The sequence below is a fragment of the Pogona vitticeps genome, chromosome 3, assembly GCF_051106095.1.
Source record: "Pogona vitticeps strain Pit_001003342236 chromosome 3, PviZW2.1, whole genome shotgun sequence".
Lineage (NCBI taxonomy): Eukaryota > Metazoa > Chordata > Lepidosauria > Squamata > Agamidae > Pogona > Pogona vitticeps.
In genome coordinates, this window is record NC_135785.1 from 81,753,232 (window position 1) to 81,777,931 (window position 24,700).

At 42.1% G+C, this 24,700-nt stretch overlaps 1 protein-coding gene across 13 annotated transcripts in view; it reads right to left on the reverse strand.

The window, feature by feature from the left end:
- Positions 1–10,692: 10,692 nt before the first annotated feature.
- CPEB3 (cytoplasmic polyadenylation element binding protein 3) overlaps positions 10,693–24,700 on the reverse strand; it is a 120,648-nt gene continuing 106,640 nt past the window's right edge. For all 13 annotated transcript variants that reach the window (XM_078391319.1, XM_020782920.3, XM_078391318.1 and 10 more), the window contains one exon: positions 10,693–16,515. In XM_078391319.1, coding sequence (XP_078247445.1) covers positions 16,288–16,515 — 228 coding nt within the window. In that variant the 3' untranslated portion in view covers positions 10,693–16,287. The remainder of the gene's footprint in view (positions 16,516–24,700) is intronic.

Below are 24,700 nucleotides of genomic sequence, written 5' to 3' on the forward strand. Positions count from 1 at the left end.
ATGCAATTTCTATTGTCTGTGATTATACAAAGGCATTACCCTTAGATGAGGAGTGGAAGATGACTGTTCCCATAAAGATGGAATCTAGCAGGCAGCAGGTTGCTCTAGTAAGAACTGTGGCAATAAGAAAGCAAAAATGGGCTCTCACTGATACACCTTACCTGAACAGCCTGTGCTGTTAACACTCCTTTTGTCAGTTCTCCGCTGATCAGGTATCTCTTTATCTCTGTAATCTTCAGAACTAGCCTGTAAAGTGAACTGACTAGGAATATCTGCATCCCAGGTAACTGGAACTGGAAACGGACAGGCAAAAAAGACAAATCCTCTTAATTTTACACAGTCAGTTTAATGGCTGGTGATACTTAACCTACATTCACTTATTGCAAATGCAGACACAGCAAGTGATGCCAAAAAAAGAAAGTACTGAAAGCATGGATTCCCTTGCTGATTTTCTTTGATTCTGCTTTTCCTGATTCAAATTAAAAGAGAGGTGTAAAGTGTGATGCTACTTATTATGTAAGGAAGCATGATGGGTCACTTACTTACCTGTAACTAGTTCTTTGCATGATCATCTGTGAATTCATATATTTGAGTATTTTTGCATCTGCGCAAAACTCTTCGGAACATTCTAGAGCTTAAGAAGGGACCCTTCAAAGATCCAAGGAGTGGTCTTTTTGCCAGCTTGATCATATTGACTTTGATAGATGCTGGGTTGTTATCTGAGCCCCCATCCTTGATCTCTGATAACTAACAAATAGCCTTAGTTCTCCGAATATGTGTAGTCCTTAAAGTATACAATGCTAGTGCTGGACAAACATCCACTGTGTGAAGTGTCTTCTGTAGGTCTCTAGAAAGGAATGGAAAGAAGGTTGGGAGAATCAGGAGTTGGTTGAGGTGGAAATCAGAAATCACCTTGGTCAGTAAAGGCACATCAGGAAAGACAGTGACCTTATCCCTGTAGACTTGCAAGAAGGGTGGGTCACGCCAGAGAGTGCACAATTCATTTGCTTGATGTGCACATGTAATGGCTAGCAAGAATGCTGTTTTATATGTAAGTAACCTCAGGTCTGTTGTCACCATTGGGTTAAAGGGTGGTTCCAAACCAGGGAAAGTGACCGTTGTGAGGATGGTACCTGCATGTCAGGGAAATTCTGTAATCCTTGGATGAACCTCCTGAAATATTGGGATGCCCTGGAACTGGAGGGTTGTTTGCCATTATAGCAGACAAACAGACCTTTATAAATGGGACAAACTAGTCTCCTTAAGATGTGATAGGATGCTCAGCACCATCTGTAGAGAAGGTGAAAGGTCAGGTTTCCGATTGAAGAGGTGAAAGAAGAGAATCTTTGTGATTTATATGTGTAACTCCATCTGGTGGAGGGTTTTCAGGATTCATGCATTATCCTCAGTAGACATGGGGGTATTTGTATTCATATACGGATACGAATACCCTCCTACAGGTGGACATAATGAAGGTCCGGTCCTCTGGGGCCGGACTGTCCTCTTACTGTCCGCTGCTGCTGAAGGCTCTGCGCTCCCTTCCAATCACTCCGGAACTCACAGTTGATTAGCCACTCCTGGCAAAAGGCGGGACGATGAGCCTCTCTGCCAGGTTGAAGAGTAGCTGGCCAACGAAGCACTCCAGAGTGATAGGAAGAGAGTGCAGAGTCCTCAGCACTGCGGACACCTTCGTTATGTCCACCCATCTCTAATCCTCAGTAATGTTGGAGAATTCTCCATGCTGTCAACCTGGCTTAAATCTGGATGACAACATTAGCTTTTGTTCTGAGGAAGTAAGTGAAGAATCATTGGCAGCTTGAGATTGTTTCAACCTATCACTTTCCATGTTGCAAACCAGACTTGACGTGGCCACTGTGAGGCTATTAGAATGGTGTTTGACCTCTCTTGTTGAAGCTTCACTAACTATTCTGTGTACCAGGAGTATTGGTGAAAAAAGGTAGAGAAGGCCTTTCAAACATTGAGTCATGAACACATCCCCTAGCAAATGAAGACCCATTCTACTTGAGAACAGTATTTCTGGCATTTCTTATTGCTGTTCGTAGAGAAAAAGTCGACAACTGAGTGATCCCACCAGCTGCAGATTTAGTTGAAAATGCCTGAAGCTAGTTTCCCTTCATAACCTTGCGCTATCCATTTGCTCTGATTATCCACTCACTGGTTGTGATCTGCCACATGAATAGCAATTGGAAAGATGTGGCCTGTGTGGAATTGTTTGCACCACAGGCTTCCTTGCAGTGGAGAAAGTTCATACAAGGAATGTTGAATTGAATTACTCCAATCTGGAGACTAACTAAAAGTGTTGGGGCCAATGGGTGAACTTAGGTTCCTCTCTTTTCTGAAGCTGAGCCTTATCTGAGGGTTCCTGGTGAGCCTTTGAAACTTTTTACTGATCTTTAGGCTTGAGCTTCCATTTCTTAATGGGCTTGATCCAAGTCAGCAGTCTTCTTTCTTTTGTTCAAAACTTATATAGAAGATGTTCTTGACACTGAAGCCACCGCCCTGACTTTGAATAAATTTACTTCTCAAGGTGCTCTTGAGATCAGTGGTATGTCTTCTGAACCAGGAGGTGGTAATTGCACCACCTGAGCCTCTGTTGGTGCCTGGTTGGCTCAGGCAATCGTTGGAGGTTCTGAATGAAGAGCTTCCATGATGAACTGTTTGGAAGGTCTCTCTGAAACGGACACTGGTGGAGCTGAAGAAGCTTGATTGCATAATGTGTCAACTGCCTGAAGAGATTTCTTCCACAAGAACAATTTTAAACGAGACTGTTGTTTCTTACTCGCAACCTTTGTAAACTTGCAGCAGTGCTGACAATATTGCATCTGGTGTAACCACTTCAAATGCCTGTCAGTGAGGGTGATTTTATTGCCTCACGAAACACACTTTTCTGAATTGGCCCATTAGGGCCATGAATGGTGGGAAGGCCTCAAAGCAAGAAGAGTTAAGATGACAAAAACTAACAAACATAATTTTTTTAAGGAGACTCACAGAGAAGGAAGAAATTTAACAAGAAGATAATAGGTACATTTTCTTATAAAGAATAAGAAAAAAAAGGCTCTTAGTGAACTTTCCTATGCATTTCCCCAATGGCGGCTAAAGGGAACCGAGGGATGGTGCAGGAGCATGCATGGTAGGGGGTGCTATTCTAACAGTTATCTTTGTAAGCTCTAGAATGTTCTGAAGAGTTTCACACAAATGCAGAAACACCCATGTATGTGATTCACAGAGGCCATGAAGAAGAATAATTTATTCTGAAATCATGCTAAGAAATATACAAGTACTGGAACAACCCATCAGAACAGGGCTATGTACAAGGCTTTTTGCTACAACATTGACTCTGTGTTACTTTTTAAGCAATTAATTACTTTCCCATTTACTCCTTCACCACCACCACAACATATCATGGAACCTGTACACATGGCTTTGCCCTCTCATTTTACATACAAACAACTTTTACATATAACTTTTAAAAGCTCTGTTTTGTATGCCATTGGGGGGAAATACAGTGGTGCCTCGCATAGCGAGGTTAATCCATTCCGGATTAACCTTCGCTATGCGAAAACATCGCTGTACAGATCAAAAAAAGCCATTGGAACGCATTAAACATCGTTTAATGCATTCCAAATTGACAGGAAACTCACCATACAGCGATGTTTTCCGGGTCCGGCAGCCATTTTCGCGCCCTCAGTAAGCGAGGGGAGGGCGCAAAAATGCTGCGCGCGGCCATTTCGGCCGCAGCGAGACCGCGGATCAGCTGTTCGGCGGGTCCAAAATGGCCGCTGGAACACCCGAAATGGCAGCGCACAGCGTTTTCGCACCCTCCCCTCACCAAGGGCGTGAAAACGCTGCCCGTGGCCATTTTGGGTGTTCCGGCGGCCATTTTGGACCCGCTGAACAGCTGATCCGCGGGTCGCAAAGCAAAGGTCGATAAGCGAAAGGCTTACCGATCTTCACTATGGGAATTTCGCCCATTGGGGCCGACGCGATCCCTTCCCATTAGCGATCCCAGAAAAGGGATCGCTACGCGAATTCATCGCTGTACGGGGCGCTCGTTAAGTGAGGCACCACTGTATCCCCAAAAAGCATGCAGCTAATTTAGTGCCCAAGAGAGTTTCACATTGTTTCCCCATGATGATCTTGTTCAATGCATGGCCCCAGAACTTTACACCTTTGGAGAGTTTCAAGAGTTTTGTGGTTCAAAAATCCTATACAAGCAACACTTTAAGTTTTGGGTAAAAAGGAATAAAAATATATGGCAGGACTGATGCCGATGTAGTTGGTGTGAATGGTATTTGAAGCAATATACTGATCATCTTCTACCAAGAAACTTACAAAACCTAGTCTTCCTGGAAACTGGTTTGTCATGGCTTTGCTTGATCAAAAAACATCTACGAAATGAAGGCTGGTTTTAAGAAAAACATAAACTTTTGCCATATTGCACTTAAATTCTCAGGAGCCCCTCCCTTGTTTCAGTTCTGTGCTTCTTTAGCCCAATCAGCAGAAGACACATGAACCTTCATTGGTTTTCCTTGATTTCTCTGGTGTAAGGTAGCATATTTTTCCTGTCTCAAATGATGGAAAATTCAGGACTCCATTTATGGGCAACCTGAGAAGGCAGGAACAATAAGCCATGACCAGACTACTCACAGGAGACCAGTTCTTTGTTGATAGCACCATCATTTGCCTCAGGCTAGAACTTTTCTGTTAAGCTGATTTTCTTGTACTTGGGCAGGAGAGAGACAGCAATGGAAAACAAACTTGTTCATCCTGATGGATTCTGTGTGTGTGTGTGTGAGTGTGAGTGTGAGTGTGAGTGTGAGATAGTAATTACTGAAACCAGGGGTGCACAATCTCCAGAGAAGGATGTGTGGGAGGGGCGCACTTTTCCCACATCTTGGAAAGCTACAGCTTCTCCTGTGACCTCATCTCACTTGCCTAACAAATTTCTTACAAAATTTCATGTTTTTTTTTATTTAAAAGTCCCCTAGTATCTTCCAGTAGGAAAGAAGGAATATTTTAAAATGTAAACAATCAACACACACCTTGGCAATGAGGTGTGGGCTTGGAGTGCTGGTGGTCCTTGAATCATGGCAAAAACAAGACTGTTTCTCCTTTTAATGTGATTCATACAATAAAACCTTTTTTTCCTCTTGAGGGAGCACTCCTAGATGCAGGCTCTAGTTAATGAATCTCAGGATCCCAGAAAAAAACTATGTAAAGCCTGTAGGTATATCTGGCAGAAGCACTGAGTATTGACAGCCACATACGCTTACACAAATACATCTCATGCATATTTCCTGGATGAGCAGATGTTCACATCGTTCTTCGAAGCACTTGTTTCAAAATTTACTACCAGTTAGACTCTTGTGACTGCAGCATTCCCAACATGAAGTACTACTACAATCCACAAGTAAGTATTCAGGATTATACAGAAGAGGGAAAGGCTGCAGGGCAGGATTCAGCCCAATGGAAGCTTCTCTCCTTCACAAAAGCTCTACATTTCAGAGAAGAAAACAGGTAACAAAGCCTCTTTTTTCCACATGCAGGGAAGCATGCCTGTGAATGAGGAAGGGGTGGCCCTCCTTTGTGCGGTGTCACCTACCCCTTCTATCAATCAAGCCCTTGTTATCTACCATTATGTCAATATCCAGCATATAGTGACCTTAGTAGGGTTTTCAAAGTAAAGAATGGTTTTACCATTGCCAACCCACAGTGAGTTTCCATGGCTGATCAGGGGTTTGAACCCAGGTTTCCTGAGTCCTAGTCCATCAGTCTGTCCATTACACCACAGTGATTCTCAAACCCTTGGACACCCACAAAATCTCAGCCTGAGTTACGGAGTCTGGACAGCATTCTAGTTGCTTCAGTCACCAGGAAGACATTCTCCATGAGTGCAAATGGTGGATTCCTCCCCCTCCCTATTTCCTGCAAAAGTTTTTAAGCTTCAGAAGAGCAGTTTATCCAAAAATCATAGCTGGGGAAAATAAAGATTCAAATCTAGCCCCTCCCACGTTACTGTAACAGTTCCCTACCTGGCCCTACAGTTTGTACCTTGAGGGCAAAAATCATCTGCACATAGACTGTTTCCCCCTCTTCTGCCATGCAGAGTATGCTGCCAACTGACTCCCTGAGGCCAGCTCATGAAGACCACAAGAGTGTTCTGGCAGGGCCTATTGTACCAACATTAGAGGAGGATCATTCAGTCAGCGTTAATGCCACCTGCCCCCCCCCCCATCCTGCTGCTGACAAATCAGGATTTCTGCTGCCTTCATGCCATCCTGTTGTTTCCCTTTCTCCTGGCTTGTTGCCACCAGTGCTGTTTGAGGGCTATGGCCGTTCTGGAAAGCGCTCAGTTGAATCAAGCATTCAGATCGCTGTCAACAATTTTACAGGCAGAGAGGAGCAGCCGAGGCTGCTTTCATTGCAGATAATGTGCCAAAATTAGAGCGAGCTACTGCTACAGCTAAAGCGGGATTGTAAAGGAGGAGAAGCAAGGGAGGGGCAGTAAGTCATTGCTGCTTGTCACTGTGGCTCTCTAATCCTCATCCTTCCTCTCCTTAGCCTGGTACTGCCTGCCAGTCATTTTGAGCCAACTCCTGGGAGTCCTGGCCAATGGTCAGCATGGGGAAGACTATCCTAAGCTCTCTGAGCCTTGACTTGTAGGTTCACTTCTTAGATTGTGCTGGTAGGCTATTTCTGTATGGGACCTGTGGGGTAGAAACCTAGGAATCTGCCCTATAGCAAGTTGAACTGTTGAACCATCTAGACCAGCTATGTCTTTTCTAGTCCTCCCTAGAGATCCGTTTGATGGTCTCCCATCAAAGTACAAACGAGGTCAGTATCTATTTACAAAACTAGACAAGACTGGATGTTTTCAGGACAGTATGGCTGAATGGCATAATTATTTTCCATGCAATCCACACTTTCAAATGGCCCAAATCCATTGCTAGCCCCAAATACAAACAGCTGACTTTTAAAAGTAGGATTTACATAAAAGTATCACCTACCATTTATCAGTTGGTAGGCAGAGGTGGCTCTTAACCAACAGAGAGAGAGTGAGTGAGTCTGGAAACACCTAAGGCTGAAGGGCAGTTACTTCACTCTGTTGCTATGAATGGAGCAACAGAGATGGCAGGGATTGAGGCAAACCAACACAATCACGCAACAGGTTTCAAGCTGCCTCCATTATCCCCTCCCCTGCCAGTGACATAGAGGTGTGCAGCGTTTTGTTTTCAGACTGTAACTCCCAGAATTCTGCCTGGGGAGTTTCTCGAGAGGTGAGACGCTAAAAGATGCTGCCTGAGGAGGTCTGGGGGTTGTAGCCCCCTGCTTATGGGGAGTTTGCAGATGGAGATAGTACCATAGAGCAGTGGTCCCCAACCTTGGGCCTCCAGATGTTCTTGGACTTCAACTCCCAGAAATCCTGGCCAGCAGAGGTGGTGGCAAAGGCTTCTGGGAGTTGTAGTTCAATAACATCTGCAGGCCCAACGTTGAGGATCACTGCCATAGAGGCAAAGTTTCCATTTCATTTGGCCGACCCATAATGAACCTCCATTCACACTCTTAACTTCTTCCTGGATCAATTCACTTCCCTCTTCCTTCTACTCCTCCTCTAGGGTTGGCTTTGTTGATAATTGCCGAGTCATTTACTTTCAGTTTCTTGTCTTGTTCTTCCATCTGAATCTTAATAGCTGCACAACACTCAGCCACAAAAAAAAAAAAAAAGATGTAGCAGTATATTGTGAACCACGCTTATGACTCTTTCTTCTCACCCGCCCACAAAATACAGGCCAAACACACAACCGGTCATGAGTAACAAGCAAATGTCATACTCTTGTTCCAATGAAAAGTAGTGAATTTTAGCCATGGTCCATTACAGACAGAAAAATATCTTAATTCCAGTTTGTCAGTGCAAAATATGGCTGGTTACAGAAGTAACCCACTGGAAAAATTAGATACTTCAAAAGCATTAGTTCTGATATGTTCCCTTCTAATAAACACATAAACAAATTTACCATCTGTGAAATGGCTGACATTAACACTTGAAAGTAACAACCTATATTTAGATCTTTCTTCATCCAGTATCATACAAGTTTTGACCCTAACATTTTAATAACATTGAATGAGCTCAATAGAGGGAAAAATTCTCAGCAGAGGACACTTCCAGGTCAAGACTCCTCCTTTTATACTGGATTTTACTATTAGAAGATTAAGGTTAACAACAAGAGTGCATTTGCAGAGTTACGTTTGGTGTGCCAGTTGCATCCATTCCTTGAGATGTCCAATCTGGCTATGATGACACATGCCTTAGTTGCATCCTGTTAAGAAACCTCAGCTGGTTCAAAATGCTGCAGCCAGACTGCTGACTGGCACTGAATAAAGACAGCATAGAAATCCCTTATAATAACAGCTTAACTGGCTGCCAATCTGTTTCTAGGCCCAATTCAAAGTGCTGATTATTACCTATAAAGCCCTATACGGCTTGAGTCCAGGCTATTTGAAGGCTTGTATCACCCCGTATAAACCTTCTTGGCTTTTAATATCTTCTGAAGAGACCCTTCTCTTGCCTTCAATCACCTTCCCAAGCTTGTTTGGTGAGGATATGAGAAAGGGCCTTCTCAGTGGCTGCTCCCAGGCTTTGGAATGCACCTTTCCGAGACATCAGGTTGGCCCCCAACCTCTTGTCCCTCTGTCACCAGGCAGGTTTTTAAACAAAAACAGGTTGGACAGGTTTTTAAACAAAAGGTGATTTGTGGGTGTTATATTCATTAAATCTAGATTTAAAATGTTTTTTAAGTGTTTTAATACTGGTTTTAATATTGATACATGTTTAGTTGTTTTCAACATACTGTAGTTTCTATTGTATTTTAAAACTTTTGATCTTTGTATAGTTTTAATTGTTGTGAGATACCTATGGGGAGAAAGGCAGCATATGATTATAGTGGTGCCTTGCAAGACAAATGCCTCGCAGGACAAAAAACTCACAAGACAAATGGTTTTGGCAATGGGGTTGATGACTCGCAAGACAAATGTTCCTATGGGCGTGCTTTGCAAGAAGAATGTTTTCCTTTTTTTGTTCCTGCCTCATGTTTGCCGGTTTTTTAATGTTTTTCTATGATGTTTAAAAAGTCAAGTTTTTGATAGAATTTTTAAAATCATCTGCACAATATCTATGGCTTTAAATAGCACTTAATAAACCCTTTGTAAATCAAATTTGACTTTGTTCTGACTTTTTTTGCTCATAGGAACGTATTAATTAGATTTCAATGCATTCCTATGGGAAAACGTGTTTCACAAGATGAATTTTTCGCAAGACAACATTAACCGCGGAACAAATTAAATTTGTCTTGCGCGGCACCACTGTAATATGAATAAACTTGGTTAAAAAAACTAATGACTAAAAATACAAAACAACTATTTCACAGAAAAGGAAAAATACAAAATTATTCTTTATGTTTTTTCTTTCACTTCTTCTTAGCATCTAACCTCTAGATTTGACCTTTATTTTATCATTAGCAGCAGGGATTTGGATAGCAGTGAGCTTGGGAAGGGGGAAACAATTCATATGCATTGGCATCCCAAGAGTATTTTCAAGGAGTTTGGGATGTTACTTCATTAACAAAATTGACTTGCATTTCAAAAAGTTATTTTAGGAATAAAAAATGGGTTTACTGAGAAGAGGCAGATCCTAGCATATTTAAGAATAATTTCTCAAAGGCAACTTATTGGGCACTAGCTACTGAAGTGCCATTACTGCCTCATCACTCTGCTCTCAGTCATCAAGGTATGTAAGCAAACAAGTATTAAGCAAACGTCTGGGTGGAAAAAAATAGATGAGAGAAATGCAGCTTTGAAGCAGGATTTTGTTACTTAGCAAGGACAACAAATTGCTCTGTATTACACTTTTCTCTGTCTTTCACTTGGAAGACCTGTTTTTGACCAGAGTTTTGCGCCTCACCCAGTGAAAGAAATCAGAATTATTCATCCAGTCTCAATGGAAACAAAACTACTTCAATAATCAAACTCTATTAAAAGAGTGCTATTAATCTACTTGTGTTCTTCCAACTGATTGTGGATGTAAATTATCAGTGAGATATTGCAATACAGGTGATGGAGAAAAGGGTTATCACAACTATGCAGTTGTTGACAGAAATCCTGTGGCACAGTTACACAAATGGCAGGACTTTTCAAGTCAAATTGCCGTAAGTATGCAACATATACTGCATATGGAGATTTCTTAACTTATGCCAATTTGCCTCCATTTAGCCATTTGCATAACTAACTGCACAACAGAATTTCAGCCAGTATGTAGTACAGTTCTCTTTAATATTTGGTAAAATGGCCTGGCTACCATGTGTTTGCATTCCTTTATAGATGACTGTCTTCATCTTAGCACCCTTTTATAAGACCTATTAGACAAAGAGAAAAACAAAATTACTTTTATCTCTTCATATGCATATAACCAATACATCTCAAGTAAGGAATAGGTAAAGAGAATTGAGTGAACAAGACCTGTACCAAATGGAAATTAGAAACAAGATCAGAATGTATTGTTAGTGTTTTATATAGAGAGGGAAGTTTTAGGGTTCCTCCCTCCAAATCACAGGCCTGTATCCCAACAGCACTCTACCCGTTACTTTAAAAAAATAAGCAAAGGATGACAAGTGTCAATACTTCATACAACTAGATTTAATAAGTTATTACAGAAAAAAATTAAGTCCAAACTACAAAGTTGAAGCAGTTGTAAGCAATAGCAGCATTGAGCTTCATGTTTAGTCACAGTACTGCAGTTCCATACAAAGCATTAGTCCAAGCCAAAAAAAGGTAAAAGCCTTTTAGGGTTACTAGCAAAACCAGTCTAAGAGAACATGTAGTAAAAGATATGGTACATTTAAAATTAGTTAGTTGAAAAAACAAGTACAGAGATCTTAGCTGTGAACACTCTAAAAGTTATGTCCATTATTTTGACAGCAAAATTACAAATACCTAATACTTTATACTCCAACAGAACTACATCCAGAAACAAAAAAACAGCAGAAATGATTATCCCGTATTAGCACCCTGGATATCTATTTGTTGCTAAATGTTATTATTAGGTAAATTTAAAATGTGCAGAATGACATAACAGCCCCTGATCTGCTACCCATTCAGGGTACAGAGCAAATCACCAGCATGAATATAAAATACTCTGTGGTAAGACAGAAACACTACAACAGTGAAAATTGAGAAGAAAAGTTTCCTGGTTTAAAAAAAAAAGGTTAAGCGGACATTATACAAACTGGTGTAAAAAGCAACTACATACAAGCCAGGTTTAACAAAAGACTTTTTAAAACAAATCTGTGACTAATCTTTCACTCATATCTTGCAAGTAGAGATGTCACAATACTGAAATATTAACTTGGGGGATTTTCCCCAGTAAAGCACTAATTTTTTTTGTACTACTCTAACAAAGATAGTGAAATTAGCAAAGTTAATTTGCTAACTGCATATTTGTCATACAAGTATCTTTTAGCTCTTGCCTTCCTAAAAGGCAAGTATGTAGGCAAAAATCTAAGCACATACTTCATACCAATGCAGGAATTTGAGAAATTTCTCCTTCACATCTATTGTATTCTTACAATTTGTGTTCACTTTAACCGGCCGTACCTAATTAGAGTCTAAATTGTATTCACTATTTCATTTTGCCTATACATTACTTACAAAGATGACACAATGGGCCAACTCTAGACATTTCTACAAGAGATCAACAAAGTCACCTCCCTTCAGTAGAAACCAGCTTAAAAAGATATCAAATCTGATTGCTGATGCACCTAGGGAAGGCCATTGTATGCTCTGTTTATATAACACCAGTTTGGTTTGCAGGATCTTAAGGGGTGGATAATGGCATATCTCTACAGCTTCGGCACAGAGGTTCTGGTGGGATAGCAGCAAAATAGGAGGGAGTCAGACAGGCAAAGGTGGAGATGAACCACATAAAGTGAAGCAGTGTTTTGATAGCAGAAACTGATGTTGCACCTATGATGCAGAACGGTGGTCTCAAAGAAAGGGAGGAATATACAAGACGCTTGACAAAAGTGCTCAGATATAGTATTCAGGGTTGCTACACATGCATTATTTAGCACTAACTATGCAGTAAATTACACTGTATGGTAATTGCACTGTAACATTATGCAGATACTATACAACTTCCTCCATTTGTTCTGGGTTACCATGTGAAGAATAACATGGAAATGCAGCATGAGGGGCGAATTTAAAAATTAAAATGGTGGCAGTTCACACTGAAAATTGGGAGAGATTTAAGGTTCCAGTCCAAACAAGACTGTAAAAAAGATGAGTGGTAGGGGAACAGGGAAGGGAATTGACCAATGGTTAGTGCTGTGTAGTCTCCATTTAGTTTTTGCACTTGCACCTCACTATACAGCAGTTGTGCTGAATATGCCTATGATAATGTGGGGAGGAAGCAAATTAGTGTTACACTGAACAGGCAAGGTTATTGTAAGCCTGTTGGTTCTATAGATTTGGAGTAAATTACAACAGCAATAGTGTTTATCAGCATTGGTGTTGTATAAATCTAGACAGCAAAGTGGTACTGTGACATCCCTATTATCTTCCTAAATCATTCTGATAAAGGAAAAAGGCTTCTCAAAAATATCACATCCGTTTCCTGCTTCATTCTGTAATTTTATTGCCCAATTATTCATTACAGTTTTTTCAATCATTTCACATATCCAACCATTTTCACACCATTGTAAACCACATCAGCGAGTTAATACATAAAGCTTTGCATTTCAAAAAACTAGACACTTTAGTAACAATATTACAAAGGTTTTTAGCTTCAAAAATAACTGAAAATGAAAAAAATAAACTTTTAAAGAATTAGCATCATAAAATTAATTTATTCCAAGTAAAAATACAAAATAATATTAATGACATTGACCAGATATGAAAGTCTCTCCCAGAAACAACTATATTAATGGTTGAGAAAGCACTCCTTAAAGAAAATCTGAAATAAAAATGAAAAATATGTCAATGTTTAAATTTCTCTTAGCAAAAAATCTTTCTAAAAATAACAATGAAAATTTGTCTCAGTACAAAGGCTACATTACTATTGAAAAAATACCAGCATGAAGAAAAGGTACATATTTGACAGTAGAAAAATGATCTTAGTGAATCACAATGTCTAAAGTTTGCAATGAAAATAAATCTGCAATAAAGATTTATGCCTTTTTTCTTTTCTTTTTTCTTTTTTTATACAAACAGTACAAACAGTATTGCACATAAACAACAAAGAGTCGAGGTTAAGTCGCCTTCAAAAAAAATCGACTAGTTCAAGTCTCGCATCCAGAGAAGGCCACCAGAGGCCCTGTTGTACCCAGGGAGGGGAGGGGCTTCGTAGTCAAGTTGCAGTTCAGAACACCTTGTTTTAAAAAATAACTTCGTTTCTTGAAGGACCCTCTTCTAATAATATAACACATTAACCACTGAGGGGGGCACATTCATTTACAAAACAAAAAGGGACCATGTTATAATTTAATAAACTAAAAAATTATCTTTAAAAAATACAAACAGAAGAACTCTCACAATTCTGGTCAGTCGTGCATAATTGATAGATTATAAATATACAAATTAAGGGAAAATATTTTTTTTCACCTTCTATTCACCACTTCCAGCACCAATGCAGTTTGAGTAAGTCTTTCCTTGTTGTACTCCTTTTCCTCCTTATACTTAAGTAACTTCAAGCACCTCTCTTCCTTTCTCTCTCTCTCTCTCTCTCTTTTCCCTCCTTTCCTTCTGGGGTATGTTTGTACATGAAAGAGGGAAATTTCTTCAAAAATGTTTATTGTTTCACATAATTAGGTAGACTTCTGTAGTTTAGCTATGATCAATATTACAGTTATAAAGCTCTAACTTCTTAATTTTCAAAAACGCAAATAAGCATGAAAAAAATAAAGTTACCCATCTGTTAAATCATTTTTTCGCAGAATTAAATTAATATATATTTTTCTGAATAAACTTACTTAGAAAATATTTTCTTTCCTATATTTCAAAATTGAGGTATTGCAAAAGATCATGTCAGTCAGAAAGCATGCCTTTTTCTTTTAAAAAAGAATAATCTGCCAACTATTGAAAACTGTCTAGATACAAAAAGTAGTGCATAACAAATCTTGTATAGATGAAAAAAAGAAAAAAGAAAAAGAAAACCCCAAACAGAAAAGAAGAAAAAGAAGAAAGAAAGACAGCTGGGCTGGATAAAGCAATCTCACAAAAATGCCCAGAAGAAACCATGAAAGGGATACTAAAAGTGATTCTTTAAACCAGTAAAAAACTATTTTTTAACACAGAAAGTTACTTTCAGAGCCAATAATTGCAACTAAACAGTAACAGAAAACGTACAAAGTTAGACATTAACAAGGCCATCACAACACACAAAACCAGAACATTTATATCCACTATGCGGTGCCATATCCAGTCAGATTGTCCCCAGAACTCCAAAAAACAGGGAAGGGGAGATCACAAACAAACAAACAAAAACACCCAGAAGAATAGTGTACACATTCTCACAATTAGCACATCAACGTGTGTTTATGTGTTTTTCTCGCAGCCCCATTGTACAATGCTAAAAAAATGTCCACTGTTATATATAGTAGATCTCAAATATATTCAAGCTTTACAGGATACATCCAGGGTTCAAGAAATGAAATGTCATGCTCAGAGAGCAGACATCTTGCAAGTTAACTTTTGTATGCAGACATTTCTTTAGCACCACTTTTTTTCTCACCTTCCATAAAATGTGCCTAGTTTTCAGCTGACTAGCTAAGTTGGTAGTGTTCATTACGCTGTCATGAGCTCTTTGGTTTCCTGGACAAGGGCTGCAGCTACATAAATGGTGCAAGCATTTATGAGATCCAAACTAAGAGCTCAAAATTTTATTTTGTGAGTGTGCATATGTTGTTGAACTTTCAGAAGTGTGTGGATGTTAGACACAGAGAGGCTTAAACAGTTAAAGTCTGATCACAGTACTAGACATAATCACTTTACTATATAAAATAAATTGCACAATATATAACAGAGCACCGCAAAGTACTTCGTCATCATTCACAAATTTGTTTTAAGGATATTCTACACCTAGCTTTTAAAAAATATCTGTTGTAATATAGGTCATACTGCAATGGGCTGATCTTAATTTCAGAAGCATTTACATTTACTGAGGCATGCCTTCCTCCAGTCAGTAATCTCTGTGTGTGTGCCTGTGTGTTTTTTAAACTGTTTTACTGAGTACTTTGAAGCCTATATAGATTCTTAATTGGTGCATGGTGGGCAGATTTTCATATTAGACATATATAAAAAATTTATTGCATGCAGCAACCTGATTAAGTAAACATGCAGTCAAACCTATTGACCTTCCTTAGAAGCTTTCTGAATGATATACTGATCTCCTTTCAGCAGCCATCACTATTTTAAATCACATAATCATCTCTTTTTAAATCGATACCCTAGCTTGAATAGAGTATGGTGGTATTAGTAATACCATCTTAATAGCAGCAAAAGCTATTGCAGCATACATTTACGTAACACTAAAAGGCCTAACCAGAGAGGGAACCCTCGGCTAAACAAAACAGGGTGGGAAAGTGGGGTGGGGAAAATGTGATCCAGCTTATGAGGTATCCTCCTTCCCAGTAAAAATGGAGAACAACTGAAGACATTTTAGGGTTATTCCTATTCTAAGTGACCCAAACTAATGATTGCTGAATATCCATTTTACCTTTTTGCTACATCTGCCACCTACTTGTGAGTGTTACCTTTGGTAAGTCATTTGCTAGGGGCAAATCTAAGTTTCTGAAAATAAGTGCATGCTCCAGTTTTAAAATAAAAATTATACTTTTAAAAATCTTCATCACATACACACCAACCTAGTGGAGGCTGATGAGAATGGCAGTCTACTTATTGTCAGAGGTGACAAGTCTTGTGTAAGAAATTAAGGTACCAAGCAGATGTTTGTGTGAATCAAAGTGCAAAATCAGTACAGTTACACTCTGCTAGGCTTGTATTATACTGGACACAGAGTTCAGTAATGTGACTGTAAATAATCATAATCAATCATAATCATAATAATCATAATAGTAATCGTAATAAAAAGACCCATCTCTTCATTAAAGTCAAGGATGAATGCACAGATTTCCAGAACACTAAAGCCCTGAGGCAGCACTCTCTTCTCCCTTCCATTTCTTCAGCTCCAGTACTTGCTGCTGGATTTCAGCCGGAGCTTCAGCTCCAACGGAATGGAACATGGCGCGGCCGATCTCCGCCTTCCTTCACGAGTGGTTTGTGGAACTCCCGCCCTGCGCGAGAGTGAATGCTTGCCCAACAGTATTCACAGTAATACTGTAAGCAGGTAACATTGGCACAGAAGAATGGAGCAAATTTTCCACCACAGCGAGTGCCCTGGCATTCATCACACATCTGATCATCAAGCACATATGGCTTCACTTCCACCTATAAAAGGAAAAATGTACAAACTCAGAAAATGAGGAAGAGTCTGTGAATTAGTCTCATAAATCTGAATACAGATTTATACTGAACTTATAAACCATATAGAAATGTCAGGTTAGTTAGCAGCAATATCCTTGAGTGTTAAAGAAGTGTCACAGGGAACGAAGACTAGAATAATCTGTATTGTGGTAGTTCTAGTTACTATGCACAGAGGTGAAAACTAGAAAAAAAATGAAAGCTGGCAGGAAAAAACTTGGTTCATTAAAAATGTGGCATTGGAGGAAAAAGAAAGGTTACTTACCTGTAACCATGGTTCTTTGAGTGGTCCTCTGTGAATTCACACAAATGGGTCTTGTCTGCACCTGTGCTGACATTCTCAGAATATTCTAGAGCTAAAAGTAACAATTTTATGGGCTGATCCCCCATGAGGCACATGCTCTTCCCACCCAAGATTCCCCTCAGTTCCTAAAATTTGTCCGCCGGGTACGAGAGTTATATAATACATAAGATACCCATGACGGACAGAGAGGAGGATGGGTGGGTAGTGTGAATTCACAGAGGCCCACTCGAATAACCATGGTTACAGGTAAGTAACCTTTCTTTCTTCTTCGTGGCCTCTGTGAATGCACACAAATGGGTGACTAGCAAGCTTCACTTATTGACTGGTGGACGTCACAGTAGGAAGGATGGCAACACAGTTCTGCCAAATCCAGCATCATTACATACCCTTACATCTAGCTGTCAGTGCTTCGCAAAGGTGGATGGCATGGATCATTTTGCTGCATGGTAGATGTCGAGAATTTTGGTTCTACACTGGAATGCAGCCGAGGTGGACAGCGTTCTGGTGGAATAAGCTTTAAGATTATTAGATGGTGACTCGCCTGACAGCTGATAAGCCATAGATACAGTCTGGACAATACATCTAGAGATGGATTAGGATAAAGCTGGACCTTCGTTATGAGGACCATGGAAGCATACAAAAAGCCTGTTAGTTTGTCTGAGGGTCCTGGTAGTGTCCAGACCAAGCATCTAACTTCAATATTGTGGTGGAGCATGTGCTCTAGAGCACTGGTTCTTAACCTTGGGTTACTCAGGAGTTTTGGACTGCAACTCCCAGAAGCCTTCACTACCAACTGTGCTGGCTGGGGTTTCTGGGAGTTGCAGTTCAAAAACATCCGAGTAACAAAGGTTAAGAACCACTGCTCTAGAGCAGTGGTCCCCAGCCTTGGGCCACCAAGGTTGAACTTCAACTCCCAGAAATCCTGGCCAGCAGAGGTGGTGGTGAAGGCTTCTGGGAGTTGTAGTCCAAGAACATCTGGAGGCCCAAGGTTGGGGACCACTGCGCTAGAGGAGATGGTGGCAATTTGAAGAATGATGGTAATACGAAACATAGATTAATATGAAAATTTGAGTCAATTTTGGATAGGAATGAGACATCAAATTATGAAGTCACTTTATCAGGGAAAATTGAATAAAGGGTGGATCGAATCAGAGGCCGGGCATCGTGCCAGCTCTGTTGGCAGATGTGATAGCCACTAGGAAGGCTGTTTGAAAGTAGGTAATTTCGTATTTGAAGATAAAAACGGCTCGAATGGTGGGCACATTAGTGCATTTAGAATGACCTGTCAACCACTGGGGAATAATGCATTTACATGGCGGACGGATGTTATTGAGTCCTTTGAGAAAGTTTTTGATCATAGGGGGAGACGAAAGCCCTGCTGGATCAGAATCATCCGGCTGATGGGCAACAATAGCCGATATATAACACTTTAAAGTGGAAGGGAATAGGCAAAATTCAAAAAGGTGGAGTTAAAAAAAATTAGCAACACTTTCAGAGAGACCTGGTAAGGTAGTTATTTGTTTCTGTATATTTAATAAAAGATATCCATTTATTTACATATAGACATCGAGTTGATGGCTTTCGAGCTTGATTGAGCACAGATCTCAAAGTGGGAAAATGTGCCACACTGTCAAGTTCATGGACGATAGATCCGGATGGTAGATCAACCTTCCTTTCAATGACAAGAGATCAGGGACAAGAGGGAACTGAGACGTGTCTGTCAACATCGATCTCAGACAGGTGAACTAGGGTTGCCTTGGTCACCATGGAGCTATTAGGATTGCATTCGATTAGGAATTATGGAGATGGATGACTGTCTGTTGAGTAAGCTGTATCGGAGGGAAGAGTTATGGCAGATCCCTGCCCAATTTCATAAGAACGCATCCCCGATGGAGTTCTTGTCCGCACCTGTGCAGAAACAATCAACCATGCATTTGGCGCTCGAACCCAAAGCAAATACATCGATGGTTGGTATTTCCCAATAGTGACAGAACCAAACTTGCAGTTTCCTGGATTAGTGATCCTCCACGAGGTCAAACAGCCAAGGGTACCACGACTGGAGTGGCTTGAGACTGAGTCTGGCATACTGTAGCACTGAAGTCATAGAGGTAATGAGTTTGAAGAGATGTTGTACGTGACGGGCTGGAATCAGAGCCCGAGGTCGAAAAGCGGATTGATCTCTTTGTATGATTTTTTTAAAAAATGGAATGAACGCTCTGGCTTAATCAGAGTTGAAGATAGTTTGATATAGGAACACGTATGCTATAGTACCAGATGAAACTTTGTGTGATGTATTTTGAGACACAGGTTTGGGAGGGCATAGAGCATGATATTTGCTGTTATGATGGCATTGTGATATGATTTTGTTACTGTCAGCCAGTCTTCGATGTTCAGGTAGATGTTCATACCCTGCAGGGGAAGGTTTGTTGGAACTGAAGCCCTGCACCTTGTGAAAGACCTTGGTATTGTTGAAAGACCAAATGGTAGTGAAACTTTAGGAATTTCTGATGAGATGAGTGGATCGATATGTGGAAATATGCATCCTGAAGATTGAGTACAACAAACCAGTCTCACTGTGAGAGATGAGGGATTATGGTGTTGAGGGTCAGAATCCTAAACTTACGATCAAATAAATGTGTTAAGTTTTTTGAGATCAAGGATTGGATGGATGCCTCCGTCCTTTTTTAGGTACATAAAAATATAGTAGAGGCCAGTATATAAGCCCAATGCTGGAACTTGAATTATGGCATGTTTGTCCAGGAGGGCAGAGATCTCTTCCTGGAGGGTTATAGAGAAAGCAGCAAGTATAATGTTTCTCAAACTAGGAACAGAGTGGAAGCGGAATCTAAGATGGGTAAAATCTTTGACCATCATTGCCCTTGGTAGGCGCCTATTGCTGCCTGGTAGTTGGCTACACGGAGCAGAAATGACCGAAGGGAATAGATGTCCTTGCCAAGGACATCAATCCTACTGTACTCTTTAATAGTAGGGTTCACAGAATTGGGATTGGGGTGTCTTCCTAAAAATTCTGTATCTTTTCAGCGTGCCTTGTACCTGTTATCCGTTCGCCCAGAGATTTTTAAAATAGCAGGTGACTTGTCCTCTAAGCATCCTTTACTAGCTTCAGCATAGCTAGTATAAATGCCAAGCTAAGTGATAGTGATATTTCCCGAGTGAAATTATCAGAAATGAGTTCGGCTTCCGGAGACAGCAGTTCCTCCATTTACAACCGAAGGGATGTGGCCAACCGAGAAATGAGCTGTGCATATGAGGAGAAGTGTACTGAAGGAGATGGAGGATGATGATCTATTGCATCATGTTGGAGGGTGATTCGTTCAAGGAATCAGATTTCAGTTCATGCTCAGATGTGGGAGGTGTTCAACTCGAAACTGGGACCGGTGTAGAATTGTGGGACCTGTATTTACGTGACGGTGTCACTGGTTGTCCAGGAAGCATTCTTCCATGCCAAAGTGTCGATATGGTAGAGAAAAAACAAGAATATATATCTTGTCCATGTTGAGCCCTATCTTAATAGGCTTTGACATAAATTGGACTGGCATGTGGAAAGCATTGTTCTATGCCGAAGTATTGATATGCTGGAGAAAATGCAAACATTTAGCTTGTCCATGTGGAACCCATGTGCTTCAACATGAGATGAACTGGCATGAGAAACGGAAACGTTTAGTTTGTCCATGTCGAGCCCGATCATAACGGGCTTTGACGTGAGTGGGAAGAATCCTTCTATGCCGAAGTGTTGATATGCCAGAGAGAACGGAAACATTTGATCTGTCCATGTCGAGCCTGATAATAATGGGCTTCAATGTGAGATGGACCGGCATATGAAACGGGAACATCTAGCTTGTCCATGTTGACATGTGCTGATGTTCAGCTTGTCGACGTCGAGCTTGTCGATGTCGAAGTGTTGATATGCTGGAGAAACTGGAACATTTAGCTTGTCTATGTTGACATTTATCAATGTCGAGCTTGTTGACGTTGAGCTTGTCGACGTCGAAGTGTTGATATGCTGGAGAAACAGAAGCATTTAGCTTGTCCATGTCAAGCCCGATCATAATGGGCTTAAATTGAGGTGGTGAGACATGCCTCCTTTTCTCCTTCCTCTTCTTGTGAGATAGAGGAAGAGCCTCGAGCTCCAACTCCAGATTGTCAAATGCCTACCCTAATGTAGGGCTAGAATGGGCCACGGCCAGACTGGACGGTAGCGCAGTCACTGAATGGCTAGTTGGAGGAGAGAGACCACCAGTCGATCCCAGAGTTTGTGCAGGTGGAGCTTGCACATTCTCTCTTTCAAAGGCAGATTTGCCATTCTTAGTCATGTCGAGCCTTCTGGTACCTAGAAGTCGATGTCGACTTAGGTTTAAGGACTTTCTGGCTTGTCAGATCCCTCTCTGGATCGAAGGAATGTAACCATCTGAAAGGGAGTTGAGAAGGGTGGTGTCTGTCACAGGACCTGTCTGTCTGGTAAGTGGACAGCTGAACCAGTTGAAGTTGTGGGGTTCAAAGCAACCTCACACAAGTGAGACCTGAGTCTCTGGAGCCCCTGTTTAAGGGCAGGTTTCATAAGCTTTTTTGCGTGCTGTGCACACCTGGGTTAGATGTTGCTCACCCAAGCAGAAAGGCTTAAAAGGCAATTATCATGACTTTTAAGAGTCAAAAGGGGCTGGATAGGCCAAAATGGTGAGAAAACAGAAGGGAAAAACAGTTGAAGAGGGGGGGAGAAGCAAAAACAAAACAACTCACGGGGGATCGTTGATCAGTTGATTGAAAGGAAGAGGTGTCCAATTTAGAGGGGAAATTACCAAAATCTGAGAAAAAACTGTGAAATCGCTGTATTTCTCCGTAGAACCTTTCAGCACAGCGGAAAAAAGGAACTGAGGGGAATCTTGGGTGGGAGGAGCATGTGCCTCATGGGGGATCAGCCCATAAAATTGTTACTTTTAGCTCTAGAATATTCCAAGAATGTTAGTGCAGGTGCAGACAAGACCCATTTGTGTGCATTCACAGAGGCCACGAAGAAGAACTTTTGTAGATTCCATGAACTGCCAGGAGGACAAATAAAGGGGCTTTAGATCAAGTCAAACCTCAGCTCTCAGTAGGACTAAAATGACTAATCTAATTCTATTGTACTTTGGGCATATCTTGAGCAGACAAGACTCACTGGAAAAGACAATGCTGTCATCGGCCCCACCCACGTGGGCGGCCACACACTCGACCTGGTTTTTTCCTCCAGTTGGAGCGAGAGTGGTCCGATGGTGACTGACCTTGAGTCGGTCCCTCTGCCATGGTCGGATCATCACCTAATAAAATGTAACCTCAACATGGCCCTCCCCCCTCGCAGGGAGCAGGGACCTATTGTTATGGTCCGCCCTCGAAGGCTACTGGATCTGATTGGATTCCAGGATGCCATGAGAGGTGCTATGGCAGACCTGGCTGGCGCTCCTGTCGAGGCTCTGACGGACAGCTGGTTCGCCGCTGCGGTCAGGGCTGTAGACATGATCGCACCTAAACGCCCTCTCCAACGCAGAGCTCGCCCGGCGCCATGGTTTAACCAGGACCTCTGGGTGTTGAAGCGGACTAGGAGACGGCTAGAGCGCAAATGGAGAAAGGACCTGAAGGATTACAATTGGATAGCTGTTAAGGTCGCCACTAACCTTTACCTGGCTAAGGTAAAGGCTGCCAGTCGAGCATACTTCGCTAACCGGATAAGCGAAGCGTCCAACCAGCAGGCGGAATTATTCCGTATAGTGCGCGACCTATCCGGAATTGGCCCAGGTGATGGGTCTCCCCCTAGTCTTACACCGGACCAATTTGCAGCATTTTAAAAATCTAAAGTGGAGGCCATCCGCCGGGACCTGTCTCCTTTTTTGAATACAGTGAGTCGAGCTGAGATGTCCACCGCTCCGTCTTGCCCGGTAATTTTTGACACATTTCAGCCTGTCACGCCTGATACTGTCGCCAGGGTGCTTGATCGCTGTCGTGCCACCACCTCCTCCCTTGACCCCTGTCCGGCCTGGCTAATCAAAGCAGCCAGGCCTACAACAACGGAATGGGCCACTGCAATAATTAATGGGTCTTTCCTTGAGGGCAGATTTCCATCTGCTCTCAAGGAGACACTCATTAGGCCCATCAGGAAGAAACCAAGTTTGGCGGCGGATGAAAGGCAATTACAGGCCCGTCGCCAGTGTTTCTTTCCTAAGTAAGGTGGTGGAGAGGGTGGTGGCCGACCAGCTTCAGGCGCACCTGGACGAAACAGATGCCCTGGATCCGTTCCAGTCGGGCTTCAGGCCGCGCCACGGCACAGAAATGGCATTGGTCGCCCTGTATGATGACCTACTGAGAGAGGCCGACAGGGGCAACGTGTCCCTGCTGGTCCTCCTCGACATCTCAGCGGCCTTTGATACCATTGATCACGGTATCCTCCTGGGGAGGCTCTACAAGTTGGGAATTGGGGGCCTTGCACTGGCCTGGCTCCGCTCCTTCTTGGAGGACCGTCCCCAGAGAGTGCAGCTTGGGGAGAGCGTCTCGGCCCCGTGGAATCTCAATTGCGGGGTTCCACAGGGGTCGATCATCTCCCCAATGCTGTTTAACATCTATATGAGGCCGCTGGGTGGGGTCATCAGGGGGTGTGGAGCTCGGTGTCATCAGTATGCTGATGATACTCAGCTCTACATCTCATTTCCACCTTCCGCAGGAGATGCCGTTCTGTCCCTCCAGTGCTGCCTGGGGACTGTATTGCAATGGATGCAGGAGAACGGGCTGAGGCTGAACCCGGACAAGACGGAGGTACTAAGGGTGGGCGCCCCCACAGTCGGGAGCTTGGGAAACTCCCTCTCTTTTGGTGGGGTGACCCTTCCTGCTAAGGATGGGGTCCGCAGCTTGGGGATCCATCTGGACCCGGCGCTCACTATGGAATCCCAGGTGGCGTCGGTGGTCTGAACCGCCTTCTACCATCTTAGGCGGGTAGCCCAGCTGCGGCCCTATCTCGATGTTGGGGCGCTCACCACTTTGGTGCATGCGCTCGTAATCTCAAGATTAGACTACTGTAATGCGCTCTACGTGGGGCTGACTTTGAGGCTGTTGCGGAAACTTCAGGTGGTGCAGAATGCGGCGGCCAGACTCCTTAGTGGGGTGAAAAAATTACAACACATTTCACCCACTCTGGCCGCAATGCATTGGCTGCCCATCAGATTCCGCATCGACTTCAAAGTGTTGATGCTTACGTACAAAGCCCTAAACGGTTTAGGGCCTCGATACTTGGCGGAACGCCTTCTACCACCAAGATCTACCCGTGTCACTCGCGCGAGCCAGGAGGTGAGGCTGAGGAGCCTAACGCCAAGGGAGGCCCGGAAGGAAAAGACAAGAAATCGGGCCTTCTCGGCAGTGGCTCCTCGCCTCTGGAACAACCTTCCCCCTGATATTCGCACGGCCCCCTCGCTGGGTATTTTCAAAAAGCAATTAAAAACATTGATGTTTCGGCAGGCCTTCCCTCCTAGTTAATTCCTGATCCCCTCCTCTTTTCTTTCCTAATGTTTTAACCCAATTGTTGAAAGTTTTCCTTTTATGTAATTCTGTTGTTTTTATTATGGTATCCCATGTTGTAAGCCGCCTAGAGTGGTCTATCGACTAGATAGGCGGGATATAAAATAAATAAATAAATAAATAAATAAGAATGGAAGACAGTAGGAAAAGAGGAAGACCTAACATCAAATTGATTAATTAGACAAAGGAACCACAACTTTTCATTTGCAACAATTGAGCAGTCCTGTTAATTGTAATCATTAATTCATGGGATTGCCATAAGCTGGAGGTGACACAACAACACATATATAA